General features: G+C 56.0%; 1 protein-coding gene across 2 annotated transcripts in view; it reads left to right on the top strand.

Moving 5' to 3' along the window:
* The window catches only part of EIF2B3 (eukaryotic translation initiation factor 2B subunit gamma), a 104,450-nt gene extending 98,425 nt beyond the window's left edge, over positions 1–6,025 (top strand). For both annotated transcript variants that reach the window (XM_049807661.1, XM_049807662.1), the window contains exon 12: positions 5,809–6,025. In XM_049807661.1, the coding sequence (XP_049663618.1) occupies positions 5,809–5,861 (53 nt within the window). In that variant the 3' untranslated portion in view covers positions 5,862–6,025. The remainder of the gene's footprint in view (positions 1–5,808) is intronic.
* The last annotated feature ends 12,314 nt before the right edge of the window (positions 6,026–18,339 follow it).

Consider the following 18,339-nt stretch of genomic DNA (forward strand, 5'->3'; position numbering starts at 1 on the left):
GAATGGTGCAAATTCACAGCAAAACTGAGAGGTCCACATGACTTACTCCCTGAAGTAGTTTAACTACTGAGTGTCCCTGACAAAGATATTAGTTCTCAGGTAAAACAGGCATGTCTTAAATAGTTGTCATTTTTGTTTCAGTGACTATGCAGTGACTACATTTCTAACTGATCCTAATAAGCCTCTTTTCCAAGTTGTATAAAAATGGTTTATGAGTTCTGGCCTTAGCAGTGGCATAAAACTTCCCTAGAATATCCATCCAGTGATGCTTTGTCCTCCCCTCTGCCACTGGGGACTGTCACACTTGTGCATACTGTCATTCCGCCCAGGGAAGTTCAGGCCTCCTCAGTGAGTGGGTTCAATGAGCTGCCACATTCGCAGCACGTTGATTGTGAAGTCTACCCATAAGGCAGCAGTTCGTAACCTTGTGGAAATATTTTTACATGCTCCACGCAGAGAAAATAACCACTTGTGCTCTGCTAGAGCTCAGCCACATGAAAGAGCCAGGAAGAACACCTCAATGGATGCTGAGAAAGGAACGTCTACTTGTATGCAGTGCAGCAGGCAACAGTGTCCAGGCAACTATGGCATCTCTGCCATCTTAGTAGGAAGTGTGGACAGAGTCTTTCAGACTGACGTTTCTGAGATCCCTGCTTGCATTTGCTGTGAGGTGGTGATACCCCATGGGAGCACATCGATCTGTACAATCCAGTCCCTTTCTTAAACACTTTGCTAGGACTCTGTCCCAGTACTAGGACTCCAAATGTGTGTCACCCTCCCCAAGGAACTTGCTATCTTATGCACATCCCCAGTTCTTGGTCTCCTTTTCCCTTGACTAACCTTTCTCCTAAGACCCTGACTGATGACTTTCCTATACACCTCTTTCCAGTTCCTTCACTCCCCTGAGCCATCTGCTTCAAGCCACAGTAAATTCATCTCTCTTCAGGCACTGAATTCAGTGTTGCCTTTACCTTTATGGTTCGAAGACATGTCTATTCCCCAGATGGGTTTGAGGGCGAAGGGGCCAATACTGGTTGAACTACGAGAAAAGCCTCAGCTGAACCAGATGAGCACCGGCACTGTGCACTGGTGGTTGCTGGGAATGGGTGTGAGGCAGGAGTGAGATCTATACTGCCCACCTGTTCGGTGGGCTGGAGACCTCAGCTCTGGGCTGGAGCTGATCTGCCTGAAGCTACCACCAGCCCCATTCCCAGTGCCCCTGGGGTGAGTTGCACATCCCACCCCGGGGAGCAGCTGGGGCACCCAGCTCCTGGGGAGCATTGCTCCGGGGACCCGCGGGCTCGGCTGACGGCTGCATAGCGGGGCTGATGTGGCACTTGGGAGGAATCCGCAAGACATTCCTGGCCTTTGGGGCCACAGCGTGGTCACCCCTGATCTCCAGTGATCGCCTAAGTAAAGGGTGGCTGGGGAGAGAGCAGGACTTGACTGGAAAGCCCTGCTGCTCTGTAAACACAAACAAATCAACCGCCATCACCTGCTTCCCTTCTTTATCCCTACATGTAATTTAAAACACCCTCCAGCCTCCCAAAGTCAAGCTTCAGCTGCTTCCCAGCCCCTTAAGCCCCTTTAGTTCCTCTCCCCCCCCACCCCCCAACCTGGCTGCTTTTCCAGGGCCAACCATCACTGCAGAGACAAGTTGCTCTTCTCTCCCACTCTCTGATCCTTTCTGTCCTGGGTGAATGTGGTAGGAACCACCCACAGCGTGTTTTCGTGCATGCGTTTGTGCAGCCACCCCTCCCCCCCGCCTAGTTTTTTAAGTTAAACTATCTCTTGCTTTAAAGAGAGCAAATACACAGCAGTGGCTTTCATCACTGCTGTATAATAGAGCAGTAATTCTGTGCCAGGGACTGTTTTCTATTTTATTTTAAAGGGTTTATAAAACAGTGTATGTAATTGAGTGAGTAAACTGAACGTTTTCTGGAGCCCCTGAGGGCTGGAACTTCGTGGTGGTCCTGGGCCTAGGCCCTAACCCTTTTTTTTCCTCTCTCTCTTTTTTTTTTTCCTCCCTTTCCCCTCCTTCCCCTCCTCCTTTACAACCCAGCGTTGCCACCAGCAGCAGCAGCAGCAATCTGTCTGGGGCTAATTGAGCAAACAACAAGGAGATGCTTTCACATGGCTTTTAAAGGAATGCTCCGGCATCCCCTTTCTGTGAGCAGTGAGCAGCTTGGCAGAACCTGCCAGGAAGGCTGGGGAGCGCTGGGTCCCCGGCCTGCTGGTGGGGTTTGTGCTGGGCTGCACAGTCATTTCCGCCCCTCTGTTTATTTGCATTACAATTTGTTTTTAGCCAAGCACCAAAAGCTGCCCAGCTCGCTAGCTCTCCTTGCCTTGTGCATGTGTTTTTAAGGGGCTAGTGTGCAGTATGTGTAAACAAATGTCTTCCAAAGCAGGAACGCATATGTAACGAGTGACAGGTTTTTGATTTACACTTGGTAAAGTCTCCGTGGACGCTCGGTTCAGGCACCCAGGCTGACTTCAGGCTGGGCTGCGTCAGCAAGTTGAAGCAAAGTGCTAATCAGGAGGTTGAATGTGTTGATCAGCTCTGGATTTCCTTAGCACCAGATGCTCCCAATCTGAGAAGATCTAGTTGAACATGATTTAAGGTTGCAGAGTCCAACTCTAAGGCTTTCTGAAAGTCCTTTCTCTAATCCCTCTTCATTCTCTGTGGGCTGAATGCATCTGTAACCCTGCCAGTGTCAGATAAAAGGCAGCCTGGTAAGAAATCCCTAATGGGGAGCTGGGGAAGAAGAAGGGAGCTGAACAGCTAAGCATGTGAGGTACTTCCCCCTCCTCCCCCAGAGTTTCAGGCAGAGTTTCTGCATGAACTGAGCTTGCTGGTACCAGCCAGAGCCACTGGCAACTGGCAGCCGCGGCTGATAATGAAACGCTATCCGCAGCTCTGCTCTCTGGCACACACAGTGGCGTCTGAATTCCCTTCCCTCTGCAAGGAGGGCTTTGGGAAGGGAAGAGGGAAGCAGGGTGAATCCTTATCTGCCTATCGCATCCCCTCGGGGTATGGAATCGGGCTTTGTTTCTAGCAAAACCATTCCCTTTATCGCTTAAAAACTTTCTTGCGGATTTGAGGCAGGCACATTCATGTGTTTTCTTTTAGCCTGTACAAGGAGAAATGAGTTTGGTGATTTCGTGTGAGTTTCTGAGGTAGCAGTGACATACTGGGCAGGCTTCGGGGAATCTGGGCCACACCAGTCAAGGAGGAGATGAAACAGAGGAGTGGGAGACGAGGGAATGCGTGCGCTGATATCCCGTGTGGGTTTGGCTACTTAAACTCTCTAAACTCACTGCTGCCTCAGTTTCCCCATCTGTGAAATGGGAATGCTCTTCTTTGCCCACTCCTGAAAAGCATTTTGAACTCATCAGGTGTAAAATGCAAGACAGCATAAGGCAGCTACAAGCATGTCAGTGCAAAATACAAATAGTTGATACCACCTCTGCAACAAAGTATGTGACAGGACCCATCCCGGCTCTGCACATTTAGGACAGTGCAGGATGCTGTCTGAAATGAAGCATGAAGTTCCTTATTAAAAAGTATTGCTACAGATAACCTATATATAGAACCATAAATTGACATGGCTCTTTATAAGCCTAGATGAAGGCATGTTTAATCTGCAGAGGCATAACGTAATTACTCTCACTGGATGGTAGCCAGGGTCTTATTCACATCATAGAAATCAACATGATAGGTAGTCTGCTTGGAGGAGGTTCAGGAATGGAGTCACAGGAGTTGCTACAGGGCCTGTTTGAGATATATTGGGAAAGTTGTTGGGGGTGAGGAATGTTATAGCAAGAAGTGCTGCAGGTTGGATTTGAGGTACCTTGGCAAAGCTGTGTGGGGTCCAGGACGGGAGGAGAGAGGCGCTGAGGGCTGGACTTGGGGCTATTGGCAGAACTGTGCTGGAGAGGTTGTGTGGTGCTACCTACATCACACTTGCACCTGGCACTTGTATCAGTCAGTCCCTCATTTTCCTGAGCACTGCATCCACCTCTGCTCGTCCTGCCCGAAGTGCTGGAGGTTGGGCTCCGCGTTCCAACTTCTAGCTCCAAGATGTTAGCATGAGGCTCCAGGATTAATTATCAGTTGTCGCTAAGTACCCTAAGCAATGAACTAAATGACTTGATCTGATGCTGAAGGTGAGAAGCAGTTCCTTGATGTCCTATTTTTGCCTCCATGAAGGGTCTCTGAAAGGCAGTTGCGTGGCTAACCCAACTCTGTCCCCCAGGCTGAGGAGACAGCAGGATCCATATGGTTGTGGGGTCGGGCTTGTAGTGGGAAATTATCTTGCCACAGTCCAAAACTCCTTGAAGTTTATAGAGCAGGTTTTGATCAAACGTTTTCTGGAGCAATGGTTTGCATGGTGCAAAGGTAATGTCTTGAATTTTAAACGAAGAGAAGCATCGTGTTGGCCCGGCCAGTTTGGGGATTGCCAGGAATTTCTTCATTTAGCCAAAGGTGGCATGTTTGTTGTTGTGCAGCAGTCTTGCAAAATCCACTCCCCTGAGGGGAGGAGTTTTAGGTGGGTAAATAAAACACAACTCATTATTTCCATCATCCTTGGCTATCCACCCCCACTGCTGTGTAAGGTGTGGGAGACAAGAGCCTCCATCAGTGGATCGCAGCACCTCACAGGCCTTGATGCTTTATCCCAGGCTCCAGAGCCAATTGTTATTCCTAGTGTGCAGAAGGGGAGATGGAGAGCCTAGGGGCATGGGTCGAACCACCTGAGCTCCACCTAAATAGGTGTCCAGCTCCCAGAGAGCAATTTAAATTCACTGCCTCCCCCCACGGTACCCTGAGGACACCCACTTTGAGCACACCAGCTTTGTGTCACACTCTGAGGCCACATGCTTGGGGTTTTTAGGCACTGGGCTTTCAGTTGCGTGTTTTTATTATTTTGGCTTTAGATCACATTTTTGCAGTCCTTCCCTGACAAGCTGCTTTTGCATTTTAAAGGGAAGGCTCATTCAGTACAGTGCCTTAACAGTGCTGGGGCAGGGACTGGCACGTTAATGCGTCCACTGGGGCTGTGCAGAGCTCCTGGAAACAGGCAAAGGAGTGACCTCGTAGAAATTGCACCTCCAACAAATTAGCTCCACAGGAGTCTGAGGAGGGCTGTCCACTGTTATCCTCAGAGATGATAACTCTGCTAAGAGACCTTGCTTCACGTGGATACTCTTGGAGAGGCTCCATCAAGACCTCAATCCAGAAGGGAGAAGTCAGGTTTAAATTAAAAAAAAAAAAAAAAAAAAAAAGCCCTTCTTTTTAAGCTGCCAGGATTGAGTAGGGATTGCTGAGAGGATCTCACGCTGCCTCTGTGATGGCCCCCAAGTGCTGAGCAGCCCCTCTCCTCCCCAACCTCTGTGCAGTTTGAGGGCACACAGGGCTCTTTAGGACCAGGGTGGATTACTGATCTTTAATTTTATGTCAGATCTCCATGCTGGATGCTGATGGTTCTTTGCCTCGACCTAGGTGTACACCTGTCAGTAGCAGCTGTGACTTCCATCGGGCCTCTCTTGTTTGGTAGTGACACATACATGCGAAAACTCTCATTAGAGAAACCTCCTGATGTTTAGTCAGTTGTTTAGGCTTTTGCTGTGTGTGTGGGATGCTATTGCAGAGACGCTAGAGTCCAAAGAAAGGCAGCAAATCTGTGTTCGAGTTCCCCAGAATCTGCTTTTCTCATTTGTTTTAAAGTTGCAGATTTGAAAAATGCAAGGTCTGAAGCACTGCTGCAAAACTCAATTCCTCTTCTTTTCCTCCCTCTCTCTTTTCAGCCAAACATGTTAATGAAGTCATTGTGGGCACCGAACAGCTGATGGAGATATAACCCGAGTAGGTTTTAAAGATGATTTTATGGAAGCCAGCAGCAGAACCAGATGTTCAAGCATCGTAAGATCATCCGTACAGATCAGTACTGGCACGGTTTATGTTGTCATTGCTCCTTTCCTGTTCAGCTTTATATTTATGTCTTAATAAAGAAGTATTTACAGAGCGGTGTGTCCGTCAGCCCCTCCCCCCTCATTGGGATGCACGCGGGTTTGTGCAGGGTAATATCGGTTCCTGCGCGCCCGGTGAACGCACTGTACTTTTCCAGCAGAAGGGAGAGTGGGGACCACACAGACTGTGCCCACTCCAAAGAATGACTTAGCTGCCCTCCCTGCGATGTAAACCACATCGCTGCAGCCCTGCACCACCGTCCCTGAGCCTGGGAGAAACCGCTCGGGGGATGCTGCTTGTGCATCTCATCAACGCAGCAGGCGGGCAGCGAAACACAGTGGTAATGCGGGCTGCTCTTTGCAGCCCGGCAGCTTCACCAGCCTCCTCCTTCTCTCTCTCTCTGTCTCAGGATGCTGCCCCATAAGCACAGAGGCATTTAAGCTGCGCTTCTTCTCTTCTGTAATGCAGTTGAGGAGTTTGGCACCCATTTCCATCAGGGCTGAGTTTGGTCCGTTACTTTGAAATCCTGCCCAAAAGCGAGTATGTGAGAGGGATGGAGGGATGGGGGAGAGTGGAGGGGAAGTGGGGCATAAGCAGTGCGTATTCTCTGCCTTATTTTGATGGTTCTTTTGCTTGTTGGTCCGCTGTTCCTAATCCCAGACAAGAGTTCCCTCCCCACATCTAGATGATCTGTGGATGACTGCACCTACGTCGTTGAGATGAGTCGAGTGCGCTAATGTGAAACGCGTAGCCTTGTGGTCAGGGGTTGTGCCAGGATTGTAAAGCCCCTGGATGGGATTGAAACACAAGCTGTTCTTTAACGTTTATAAATTGGATACAAGTTCCTACCTAAAAGCTGTTTATTAGAATCTAGTAGGATTCAACGGGACATTTATCTGCCCCTGGCAGTTTGACATCCAGAGGTGCTTACAGCAACTGGCTGGGATGATATTTCATTAACTGAAGCGATAAATTTTAAATGTGAGTTTCATGGGCACCAGTGTCCCCTGAGGAAAATTACCGTTTCCTAGCTAATTGGACAGGAGAGAGATTATAATCCAGACATTCCTTGAGTTTCACAAACAAAATCCCTCCTCTAAAGGACCAGATTGGAACAGAAAGTATGGGTAAAGGATGAGCTTCAAGGCCTTTGACAAGCTGCAGAAAGAAACGCACTGCAGTTCAGCTCCGGCTTTGTGCTAGAGGTTTTGCCTTGCGTATGTGCGCAAACATGTTCCTAAGGTACGAAGCCTTTTTCATCCAAGGATCGCAGAGGCTTTACAAAGGTTAATTAAAGAGAGTTCTTGTCTCTTTGTGCGGCAAGGGAGCGAGGCATCCATTTTGGGTGTGTAGAAACAGAAGCAAAGCAGAGCATAATTACCTGGCTTTGCATTTTACCAGAAGGCTGTGGCAAAGCTGAGAGGTCCGCAGGGACTTTGACTCCCAGTCCTTTTGCTTAAACACAAAGCCTTCTCCCTCTCCGTTTTTAGGATACTTCTTAACTTCTGAAAAGTCCACATCCCCTTGCTTAACAGCTACAGCTTTACCTCCTTGTGCCTTAATTATATGTTAAAGTCTCAGTCCTTTTGTTTAGCTAATTTAAGAAGAGGGTGGGGGGCTCTTTACTGTGTCGGTTAGAATTTAGCATTAATTTAGTGTTCTCTGACACTTGAAAACCTGGCCGGGATTTGAGGCGTTTTCTTTTCCTTTTTGCCTTTTACGACCTGCAGGTGTTTGGTGTGAGATAAAAGTAGATCCCAAAGTGAGATTTCACAGCACAAATTATCAAAGTGAAGATTCACTCTTGATGTAGTCTACGTGTGTGGCAGTAATTATGAAAAATAATTCGGGATAATAGGGCCTTCAGGAATCCCAAGGCGGGCACTGGGAGGTTAACCCTTCCTCATCTAACCTGGTCTCCACGCCACTGTCATCACCAGGTGAGCAGATGATGGGTTGAGTCAGGCAACTTAACAAACCAAGTGATAAATGTTACGGTCTTCAAGAAAATCGGGGAGGTGACTGAGGAAATGAAGTTTTGTTCCCAAGTAGCTTTGGATGTGACTGTTTGGTCCTAGATCATACAGACCTTCAGGAAGGTGTTACCGGTACAGGCTGCTTACCAGCTTTGAGGAAAGGGTCACCTCTCAGATAGCAAGTAAGTCTCCTTACTTTGCTGCTCTGTCACACCCAGGCAGCTGAGCGTTACAGCCCGTGCCCATCACGATGCTATTAGTACCGAGGTGGTTCTTTGTAAGCAGTATTTCTCTGAAAAGGTTGAACTTCCCGGCTCTGTAGATGCTGGCACTTCCTGGACAGGCTTGTCCTGAACACTTCCTTGGCAGATGTACAGCTGGTGTTGATGTGAGAAGGTTCTTGCAGTGGCACATCATGTGCTGCATCTGCGTGTGGTAAAGCGGAGGCTTGTCATGGTGCCCAGCGAGGTCCCCAGCCAGCAGCTCCTAAAAGGCTTTTTTCTGCGACCAGGGCAGCAGGTCAGCATGAGCGCCAAGCCCAGCAGCAGTGTGTGCGCACACCCGGCCCGTACTTCTTCCTGTGGGTCCTGCACCCCAGCACATCGTGACGGGGCACCTGAAGCTCTGCCCCCTTGCCCTGGCTCCTGTGAGAGGTGGGTACCACCTGCAGCAGCTCTGCAGCGAGATCCTTCCCAGGATGTTTGCAGCCAAGCCTGCTTGCAAGACACAGAGGTGGCAAAAGCATTTGTTGGGCTTACAGATACCCAGAGCCGTACCTCTCCTCCCTCGGCCGTTTGCGTTTGCTTTTGTAGGTGACCGTTGTGATCTTTCAGAAAGCAGCAGCTCATCTGGTCCCTTCTGCAGTCAAATCAAAGTGGATGGCTCCCATCTTCCTGGCAGTCTTGGAGCAGAGCCATGCAAGAGGGAGGTGAGCAGCTAGCAGTTCGGGGGACAGTGGGCTTCCTGCTCTGGCAGTGTCAAAGGGACATAAAACCTTTGCACCAGGCTTTGGTTTTGCTTTTGGGATGCTTTTTGGTCTGGTGGGCAGGAAGGGGAGAGGAACGCCAGGCTAAGCGGTCATATGGCCTCAGGTCCGCAGCTCTGACTCCCCCATCATCTATCAAGTTGACGCTGTGTCTGCAGCCCTAGCAGTAGGACTCTCCTGAACCTCTTGGAGCTGGGGATCATGAGGACTCACCAGTCTTTTACTGCCTCTGGTCTCCAAGGTTTATCGTGCAGAGCCGTGTTGTTCCTGCTGGCTTCCTGGCTGGCTTCTGCACACACTTTCCTTCCTCTGGCTGCCTCAAAAGACTGGTTTTCACCATACCCTGCCCTTCCTTTGGACTTTGCTGGTGGGACCTTCTCGTCCTAGGAGACCAGAATTTTCCTTATAAAACCCTACAGGTCTGGGGAACACCAGTGTTTTCAGGAGGTGCCTTGCTGCCTCCACACTGGTCCAAATCTGCAGTGAGGGTGAGTGGCTGCTCTGGTCCCTGCCCCAGTGTCAGGCTAAAGGCAGGGTTGGATCAAGCCCCAGGCGGGGCTCACAGAGGAATCGCCTGCACCGGCAGCGACGCTGTGGCGACCACACGTTGCACAGCGCGTGGTGTAACCCGCTCCCCAGGTACCGCCGGTCCCGGGACACCGCAGTGGCCATCAGTGCTGCCCTCCTGTCACACACAGCCACTCCTGTGACCTTTGGTCACCTATTTTAAAGGACTGAAGATTGCAGCGGGCAATTGGGGCTGGGTCCCTTGGCATTACAGGCTGCCCACCATGCCCCATCCCAGCCCCCCCCTCCCTGTGCAATGCAGGGAGCACAGGCAACCTGCAGGGTTAATTTGGGGATGTGGAGGTTCCCTCACCGGGGTCCAGTGCCCAGCAAAGCCCCCGAGCACCTCTGCAGCAGCCTGCCCGCGGAGGCTCGCTCACTCTCAGCCGGGCGGCTCATTTCTGGATCCTGTCGGTTTTTACTCCATCTCCCGGGAGCCAAGGTCCACAGCCGCGCCTGTGCCTCCCAGACGGGCCGGCAGACGAGAACTTCCTTCCAGGCCCTATAGACAGACATTTTATATACGTTAAAATACGTGTGTATATAAATATGGAAAGCAAGAGCTTGGGAGACCTTGAATCTAAATAAACTTGTATATTTAAGGCTTTTAAAATGCTAATGTTGAATTTCAGGGGAGGGGGCACACAAGGGGATTGTTGGACTGAGCACCAAGACAGCTGATGAGCTTGGATCGGTGCCTTTACAATTCAAGGAAAAATGGGATAGTTTGGGAAGGAAAAAGGGATTTTCTTGTTTTTGTTTTTAGTAGAAAATAAAAGAAGCTGCCTTCTTATTTGCCTCCCTCCCCCAGCGCCAGAGCAGCGAGCGAGCGACTGGTGTTGTATGCATAAGCTATTCCTTTGTGCAACATCTAAATGGTTAATTGTGTTTGAGGAAGATGTACGGGCGAATGGAGGGACCACCCAGCAAGAGACAGACAAGAAAGAGCGATCTCTGAAATGTTTAACCAGAGAGAGAGCAAAGTTGTTTAAAAATATTTAATTTACAACATTCCACACTGCTGATTATAAATTGGCCGTCCAAAAACACTGCTGCGTGCGGGGAGGGATCCAGGCAGCATGAAACAAATTCTTGTGATTGTTTTTCCTATCTTCCTCCCTCTTTTCCTTGGGGAGTTTAACCCCATGGCGGGATGTGGGTCGCCCCAGGCAGGGAAGGCACGACCGCCGTCCCCTGGGACCACGGGCTTCCATCCCCGGTGCAAACACCTGCGCCCGGGGCTGGGGTACAGCCGCCTGCTGGCACTGGGAGAGCTGGAAGGGACGCTGAGGCACGACTGACCGGCAGTGCCGGTGGCGGTGACGGGCTCATTTGAGATGGCTGGCAGGTAAAGGTCCCGCAGCCCCTTCCCTCTGATTTTCACCCCAGCACCAGGATTCCCCCAAAGCAGCCAGCCGTGCTCCTGGGCAAGGAAAGCCAGGAATCCCCTGGCGATGGGTTGGGAGACTTGGGGAGCCAAACCCAGCCAGGCTGTGTCATCCATGAGAGGTCCCTCGCCACCGTGATGGTGCCCGTTCTTTGGGTCGGCAGCGCTCAGCTGTGTCACCCAACCATTCCCAGTGGTGCCGGGAAGGAGCTGGGACTTGGGCCCTTGCAGGGTCGTTGAGCAACAGCAGCGGCTCCCCCTGCTTGGGCCTTTCTGCAAAGAGGGTGGTTGGTGCCGGATGCCGGGAAGAAGGGATTTGGCCGCGCTCTGCTCGCGGTCGCCGCTGATCCGCAGCTGGCTTCGACCCACCCAGCGGCCCCAGCTTGGCTCCCCCTGCGCAAGGGGCTGGGGCTGCTTTGCGACGAGGGATGGTTCCCTCTGGGTGGTGGCCAGGCCATCTCCCCCATCACCTGGGGGTGGCTCCTGCTCCCACCATGATGTCCCTTCCAACCTTCATAGACCCTGTTCCCCCTGTGGTGAGGGACCCCCATCACCTGGGGGTGGCTCCTGCTCCCACCATGATGTCCCTTCCAACCTTCATAGACCCTGTTCCCCCTGTGGTGAGGGAGGTCTGGGAGAGGAGGCTCCTGGGCTCCTTTCTGTGCTGCCCCCAGCAGACAGGGCAGGCGAAGGATGCACGTGGTGGGGGTCAGCCCCGTCTTCTCCAGCCAGCACCAACCCTGCCACCATCCACTCTCACGGATGTCAGCTGAGGGGTTGGAGAGCCACCACGCCCGGAGGGTGCCGGGGAAGGGGGGAGATGCACAGCCCCGTGGCTGGTGACCCCACACTGCAGAGGGGATCTGAGCACAGCTGAGGGACGGGGATGCAAGAGGAGCCAGGATCCGAAAGCGGTGGCCGCTCTCGCTGCAGATCCCTCCGTGGCATCTCCTTGCAGCTCCTGCCTTGAAGAGCGAAAGCCCAGGTGCTTTCACACCCCTGCTGCCCCAGGACCCTGGCCATGCAGCCAGCCACCCAGGAGCCCTGGGGAGCCCCAGCCAGCGGGGAGGCAGGGGTCTTGCCAGCTCCTGCTAGCTCTCCTGGCAAGAAGGGGGCACGGGGAGGGCTGCGGGGCTCTTTGCCGGGGATTGCCGCAAGTTTCCTAACCCCTAATCAGCCAGGAAGCCTTGCCGGCCACCTGGGTGCTTCCTCGCGTGCAGCGAAGGCCTGTGACAGCCCGAGGAGCCGGGGTGGGTTTGGCTGCTTGCCGCGGTGGCGAGCTCGGCTCTCGGTGGCTGAACCACTCCGGGCCCTGCCAGCCCCAGCCGGTGTCGGGAGCGAGAGCGGAGACAAAAGAGCTTGTGTCCGCCTGCCAGCAGCCGGCCCCGCCGAGCGGCCGCCCGCCCAATTAAACCGTGCCCGCTTCCCATGCGGCAGGAGCACCCGGCGGGCTCTCTGGCCCCCTCCCACCACCCACCGGCCCTGGGGGACCCCCACCCTGTGGGGCCTCCCCTGGCTCCCCGCAGGCGCCGGCGCTTCGGCAGCCCTTGCCAGGCACAGATACGGTCCCTTGGTCCCAAAGCGAGGACATCTCCAGCAGCTCCTGCTGGGGATGGCTCACCCCATTCCCAAGCATCTCCTGTTCCTCCCGCTTTTCTCGCACCCTGGGGCTCACAGCACCCGCCAGCGCAGGCAGCGGGGTGCTGAGCATCCCTCCCCGCTCCCCCCAAGGGCCGCATCAGGATGAGACCCGGCAGCAGCAGCAGCAGCTGCCACAGTGGGAGCATCCCCACGCTCCGTCCCGACCCGCGGGGCTGGTGTCACATCCACTTAGCTGGCTCCAAAAATCCCTCGCCCTGACACCTTGTTAAATACCCACCAGGGGTCACAGTTCCTGGGTTTCTTTTTCCTGCTTTTCCTTTACCCCGCTGAGACGTTTCGGTTGGCAGGAGCTCCCCCCCACTATTAGGTATCTTTCGGGGAACAAGAAACCTAGATCACTTACAAATTAATTTGGAGTTAAACCTACAGAAAATGAGAAACATGCTGCTTTGCAGGAGAGAGCGCTTGGCCAGCGATCAAGAAAAATACATCCAAATACATCCAAACCACCCGATGCGGCGTGCTCGGCGGCGTTCGGGCTTGGGGGCTGTGCGCTCAAGGTAGCCGTCGGCCGCATTTGGGCGCGTTTTAATGGGGCCGCGGCCTTTCCTCCCAATTAAAACCGTAGCAAACGAACAAAAGGGAGAACCTGCTCCCCGGCATGCGGGGGGACGCACAAGGCGACGTGGGGTAGGCCAGGGTGGGGAGGGAGGAGGTGTGGGGTGCAGCGCCATGGCACAGGGGTCTGCTGGCCCCGGTGCCTTTGCCAGCAGGGATGGGGACCAGCCACGGGCACCGCTTGTCCCACAGTGTATGGACACCTTTGCACCGGTGTTTCCCCATTTCCACGTCCCTGGGGCCACAGCAGCTTGCATCGGGGCTGGTCCCCAAGGGGGGACCCCCACATCCCATCGCCCCAGAGGCCAGAGGGGCTGCTCTGCACCAACAAGGCGCCGTGGAGCGATGGGACACGGGGTGATACAGGGGACCCCAAGCCCCCTGGAAGGCAGGTGGGTGGGTGGGTGGGAGCAGCCCCCCGTGCTGGGTGCTCCCAGAGGGTCTTGGGCGCAGAGCTGGCTGCCGCGCATTGTGTCTGCGGCGTGAGCGGCTGTGCTGGGAGGGGGCCGCGCGGGGGAGGCCGGGGCGGCGGAAGAGCAGTGATAAGATAAAAGGTCTGCTTTCCCATGCCGAGGAGCCGGGGGGGGGGGACGCGGGGCGAGCGCCGAGGCCACCCAGGTTTCAAGCGCTCGGCCTCGGCGCCTGACCCCGGCACATTCAGAGAGCACTTCCTAAATTTGTCTCCTGTGTTCCTGACTCACAAGCAATTTCCTCACCCATAAAACGGCGTCGGCATGAAAGGACTGGCCAGGACACCAATTACTTGTCACCGTTTTACCACCCCGCTGCTCACCAGTTTGCAGCCCCCGGCAGTGCCCGGCCAGGATCTGTCCCCTCCCCATGGAGCCCCTCTGCCCTGCACAGTCAGGGGGACAGGGCGGTTGGGGTCCCCCGTGCCGTGGGGAAGGTACGGTGGGGCAGAGAGATCCCCAGTGCCCAGTACCTGGCGATGCCCCCAGGCAGAACCATCTTGTGTCTCCAGCGCTGTTGGGCATCCTGAAGGCATCTCCCAACCCAGCCTGCAATCAGGGAGATGTTGACCATCCCCAGGTCCCTCCATCCCATGCTGGTGTTGTCCCCGTGGTATTAAAGATGCTCCTATGTTTGGCTGCATGGGAGCAAGGAAGGCTCCATCATCACCGCCATGGTGCCACGGGGCTCATTGCTGAGCACGGCCAACGGCCCTGCCATGGGGCACACGGACCCCTGCTGACACAGGGCTTCGCCACCCGGGTGCCTCCATGCCCTGCCTTGTCCCCACTCTCTGTGCCACCTCATCTGTCCACCCCTGGTCCCCAGTGCCATCCCCAGCGCTGGCACATCCCCAGCTGCTCCCCTGCCCAGGGGATGTGGATGGGGACAGGCTGGTGCAGAGGGGCAGGGATTTGTGGGGGTCTCGAGAGGGTCTGAGCATAGTCGGGACCCCCAAGAAGCCCCCATCCGCCTCCCGGGAGTGGGGAGACGCTGTGCAGCTGCGGCCGCAGCCTGACCTTCCCCAGCAGTGATTACCCACCCTCCCCGCAGCAAATCGCTCCCGGCTTCGTGCTGGCAGCGGGCGAGGTTTGCCCAGGGCCCGGCAAGCGCCACGGCGGCTGCTAAACGGGTTTTATGGTGGGATTTAGGGACTTTTCTGCTGGGTAATTGATTTGCCCAGGCAGTAAAAGATCAAGGCAGGGGCTCAGACGGTGGCTCCCAGCATCTGCCCACTGAGCGGTCCGGGGAGCGGGCGGCTCAGGGCACGGCCGGGGCCAGCGGGCCACGATGCCACGATGCACGGTGTGGGGTGCCGCGGCCCCGCAGCAATGGGGCGAGCACTATGGTTCCGTCCAAGAGCCCCCTTGCAGCCCCCCCCCCCTCCCTGCATCCTCGCATCCCCCTCCCCAACCCCACCACAAAACAGCCCCCAAAGGAGACAAAAGGGGCTGTTTGGGGACCTGCCACCTGCTAGTCCCCATCCTACAATACCGCAGTAAAGAGGCACCAAACAAAGGCCTTAAAATCCTAAAGGGGCCCATTCATTAGGGTGACAAAGGGGGAAAGAACTACATTATCATAATTAATCCCGGTGCTGGCGGTGGGTGGCAGGGCCCTCTGTCTTCCAAGGTGGTGTGGGGACGGCCGGTGTCACCACGTCCACACGCTATTGTGCGCCATGGCCTTGCGGGGCTTAGGCGGTTTTTAAGCTCTGTAAACACCGCGGGACCCCCCCACGGCTGCCGGGGATGCCGTCCTCCCCCCCTCCCGGCCCCTCCCCAGCCCTGTCTGTTCGTCTGCTTGCTGCAGACCCCCCCAAAATCCCAGGGCTGGGATGGGTCTGTCCGTGCTCCCTAGGTACACCTGCCCCCAGAACCGCTGGGGACTGGGGAAGAGCCCAGACCCCCGGGTCCTGCTGGTGGTACTGGGACAGGGCCTCGCTGGCCATGTCCTCTGTGCCGTGTCCCACAGAGAATTAGCCCAAGTGGGATGTGGCCGGGACCCCTCTGATCCCTCCTCGGCGCTTTCCCTGGCCGCGGAGATGGGGCTTTATGCCTTCCCTGCTATCTCAGCCTTATTCTGGGGGGACCGGGTGGACTCTGACTTGGGGACCAGCTTCTCTCCCCCTGCATCAGCCTCCTGCTGTTGGGGAGGCGCAGGGAAACTGAGGCACAGCGTGGCACAGAGATGCACGGGGGTTTTAAGGGATGTTAAAGCCCCATCTCTAATCCCCTCTGGGGGATGCTGCCTGCTTTCTCCATCCCTTGGAACACAGCATCCCTTGGGACACACCCGGTGCCGGCTGGGGGAAGCGATGGGGCAGGGGACACCCTGACACTGCCCGTCCATTCGGGAGGCCCTCCCTGCACCCCCAGCTCTCCGACCACCCCGATGGGGTCCCAGCCACCGGGTGCTGCGCAGCCCCGGGGTCCCTGGGAGCCTGCGCCTGGCTCAGGGCCGCAGCCGGGCGAGCTGCGCCGGTGCTTGGGAGAGCACCATCTGGTTTCCAACTAACAAACGCCCAGCGCTGGCTCCCGGCAGAGGAGTTGCTGCGGCGGCGGTGGCTGTTTACAGCGTGCCGAGGCTCTGGCACATCCCTGCCAAGTCCCCTCTGCTTTCCCCCAAGGCCGCAGGGCTCTGGGGCTGCATCGCGGCCGTGCAAAGCCCAGCTCCACACCCCAGCCCCTGCCCGGCCTCCGCTTGCCCAGAGGATGCCGCTGCCCACCGAGGCCGTTGTCCCGGGCTGCCCGTCCCCGAGGGGTGCCCGCTGCGGCATGGCTCCTGCCCGCCGGGATTTTCCCATCCCCTTTGCTCAACAGGGTGGGACGCACAGTATAGGGACAGGGTGGACTCCCCGGCCGCGGCGTCCCCTCTCCGGGTGCTTGGTGGGTGCGGTGCCCTGCGCTCCCCGGCCCTCGCCACATCCCGCCGGCGCACCCCGGCATCTCCCTGCGGCGGGGGCGAGGGGTGAGAGTGGGCAGGACCCCCGGGTGGCCCTGGCATGGGGGGCAAAGCCCCGGGCTCCCGCCTCGCACCCACGGCTCTCGCAACCACCGGTGCCGCAGAGACACTGCGCAGGGTGGGGGCTGCGCGGAGCCATTTGCCTTTAATTGAATTTATTTGTTACAACCCCAAACAATGTAAAGCAGGCTTCTCCCAGGCTCCAGCTGCCTGCCTGCCCATTAAAATACCATCTAGAACAGCAAATCCCCCCTCCCGCCTTGATATAAAACAGCCGGTCAGCAAGATGCGGCAAGCGAAGCCTCCCTGCACACGAGCCGATCCCCCACATCCCATCCCACTCCCCCAAGGCCGGTGGCCTGCAGGGCTCCGAGTCCCCTCCAGGGTGGCTTCAGGGGAAATAAGGGTCCTGCAGGGAGACCCAAAGCCCCCAGCATAGAGCAGACCCACTGTCTGGGAGCCCATCTCCGTGGTGTCAGAGCAGGGGCAGGCTGAACCCCGTCCCGTCCACAGGCTTTTTCCAGTTGGGTTTTCAATCCCCGTTGGCGTGGCAGGGTCTGGCCCTGTCGCTGGGGTTGTCACATCCCCCCCCCCCCCCAAAGCTTGGGATCCCCAAACCGGCTGCCCGCCTGCCAAGCCCTACGCCCTCTCACTTGGGCTGCAAGACACCGTGGTGTCTGCGATGGTGCCAGCTGCTGCTGGGGCCACACGGGTCCTGGGGGGGCAGCTGGTCCCCAGGGACCACGGAGGCAGCGGGTGGGCAGCAGGACAGGGGTGCGTGGCGCAGAGTAGGCAGGAGTGCCGGGGTTGATCCTGCCACAGCGTGCGGCACAGGAGCCCGGTGCTGGCGTGGGTGAACCAGGATGGGTCGGGGAAGCCGGTCCTGCAGCACCGGGAGCCCAAGTCCCAGGGAAACCCGTGGTGCCCTGGGGTGGGGCAAATCCAGCTCAGTCCCGGGCCCTGGCAGACACCAAGCAGGTCTCCGTTGGCCATCCCACGACTTTTCCAAGGCCATTGATGCCATTTCCCTATCTGCAGAGCACCGGTGGGAGAGCCCCAGGTGGAAACCAATGGTGACAGACAGGAAGCGGATGGAGAATGTGGGTCGGGGGAACCGGCGGTGCTGGAGAGGAGGATGACAACTTAGTTTTTAAAAATCAAGTTTATGAAAAGCAGCAGCTGCCCGGCGGTAGTGCGGGTCCACCGAGAAAGAGGAATGGTGGAGCTGTTAATAGCAATCAGGCAGCAGAAGTGCTGAATAGCCGTTTCCCTTCTGTATTTGGGGACACGCCAGATGCTACAGGCCTATCGCCGGACGAGGGAGAAACCCTTTACGTGCCGCTAAGGCCCCGAAGAGCTCAGTGGCAGCGGGTCGGGCTGGCAGGGGCCGTGGCCGGGGGGCACAGAGGAGCCGCCTGAGGAACTCAGTTTATTTATTGGGGTTTTCCCCATTTTTGGCTAGTAAGGAGACACCAGGACGAGCATCACCATCATTGCCTCAGGGGCCCGGGGTGGGCAGCAGGGATGGGGATGCACGTGGGGTGGGTGCTGCTCCGTGTGGGTTTACCGACCCCCCCGGAGTGCCCTCAGCAGCTCCTCAGGGTCCCATTCCCGGTGGGAGCAGCACCAGGTCTGTCCAATAAAGACCTGAGAAGGGTGTAAAATGAGCAGAGAAATAATGACCCCACAAATTATTGGTGGCATTTACCCCTTGCCCTTTTGCCAGCCCCCTGCCCCATGGATGGGGGTTCTGTGCCCCCCTGCCTCCAGCCCTGGGGTTTTGGGCTTGGCTGCCCAT

The sequence above is a fragment of the Accipiter gentilis genome, chromosome 8, assembly GCF_929443795.1.
Source record: "Accipiter gentilis chromosome 8, bAccGen1.1, whole genome shotgun sequence".
NCBI lineage: Eukaryota > Metazoa > Chordata > Aves > Accipitriformes > Accipitridae > Astur > Astur gentilis.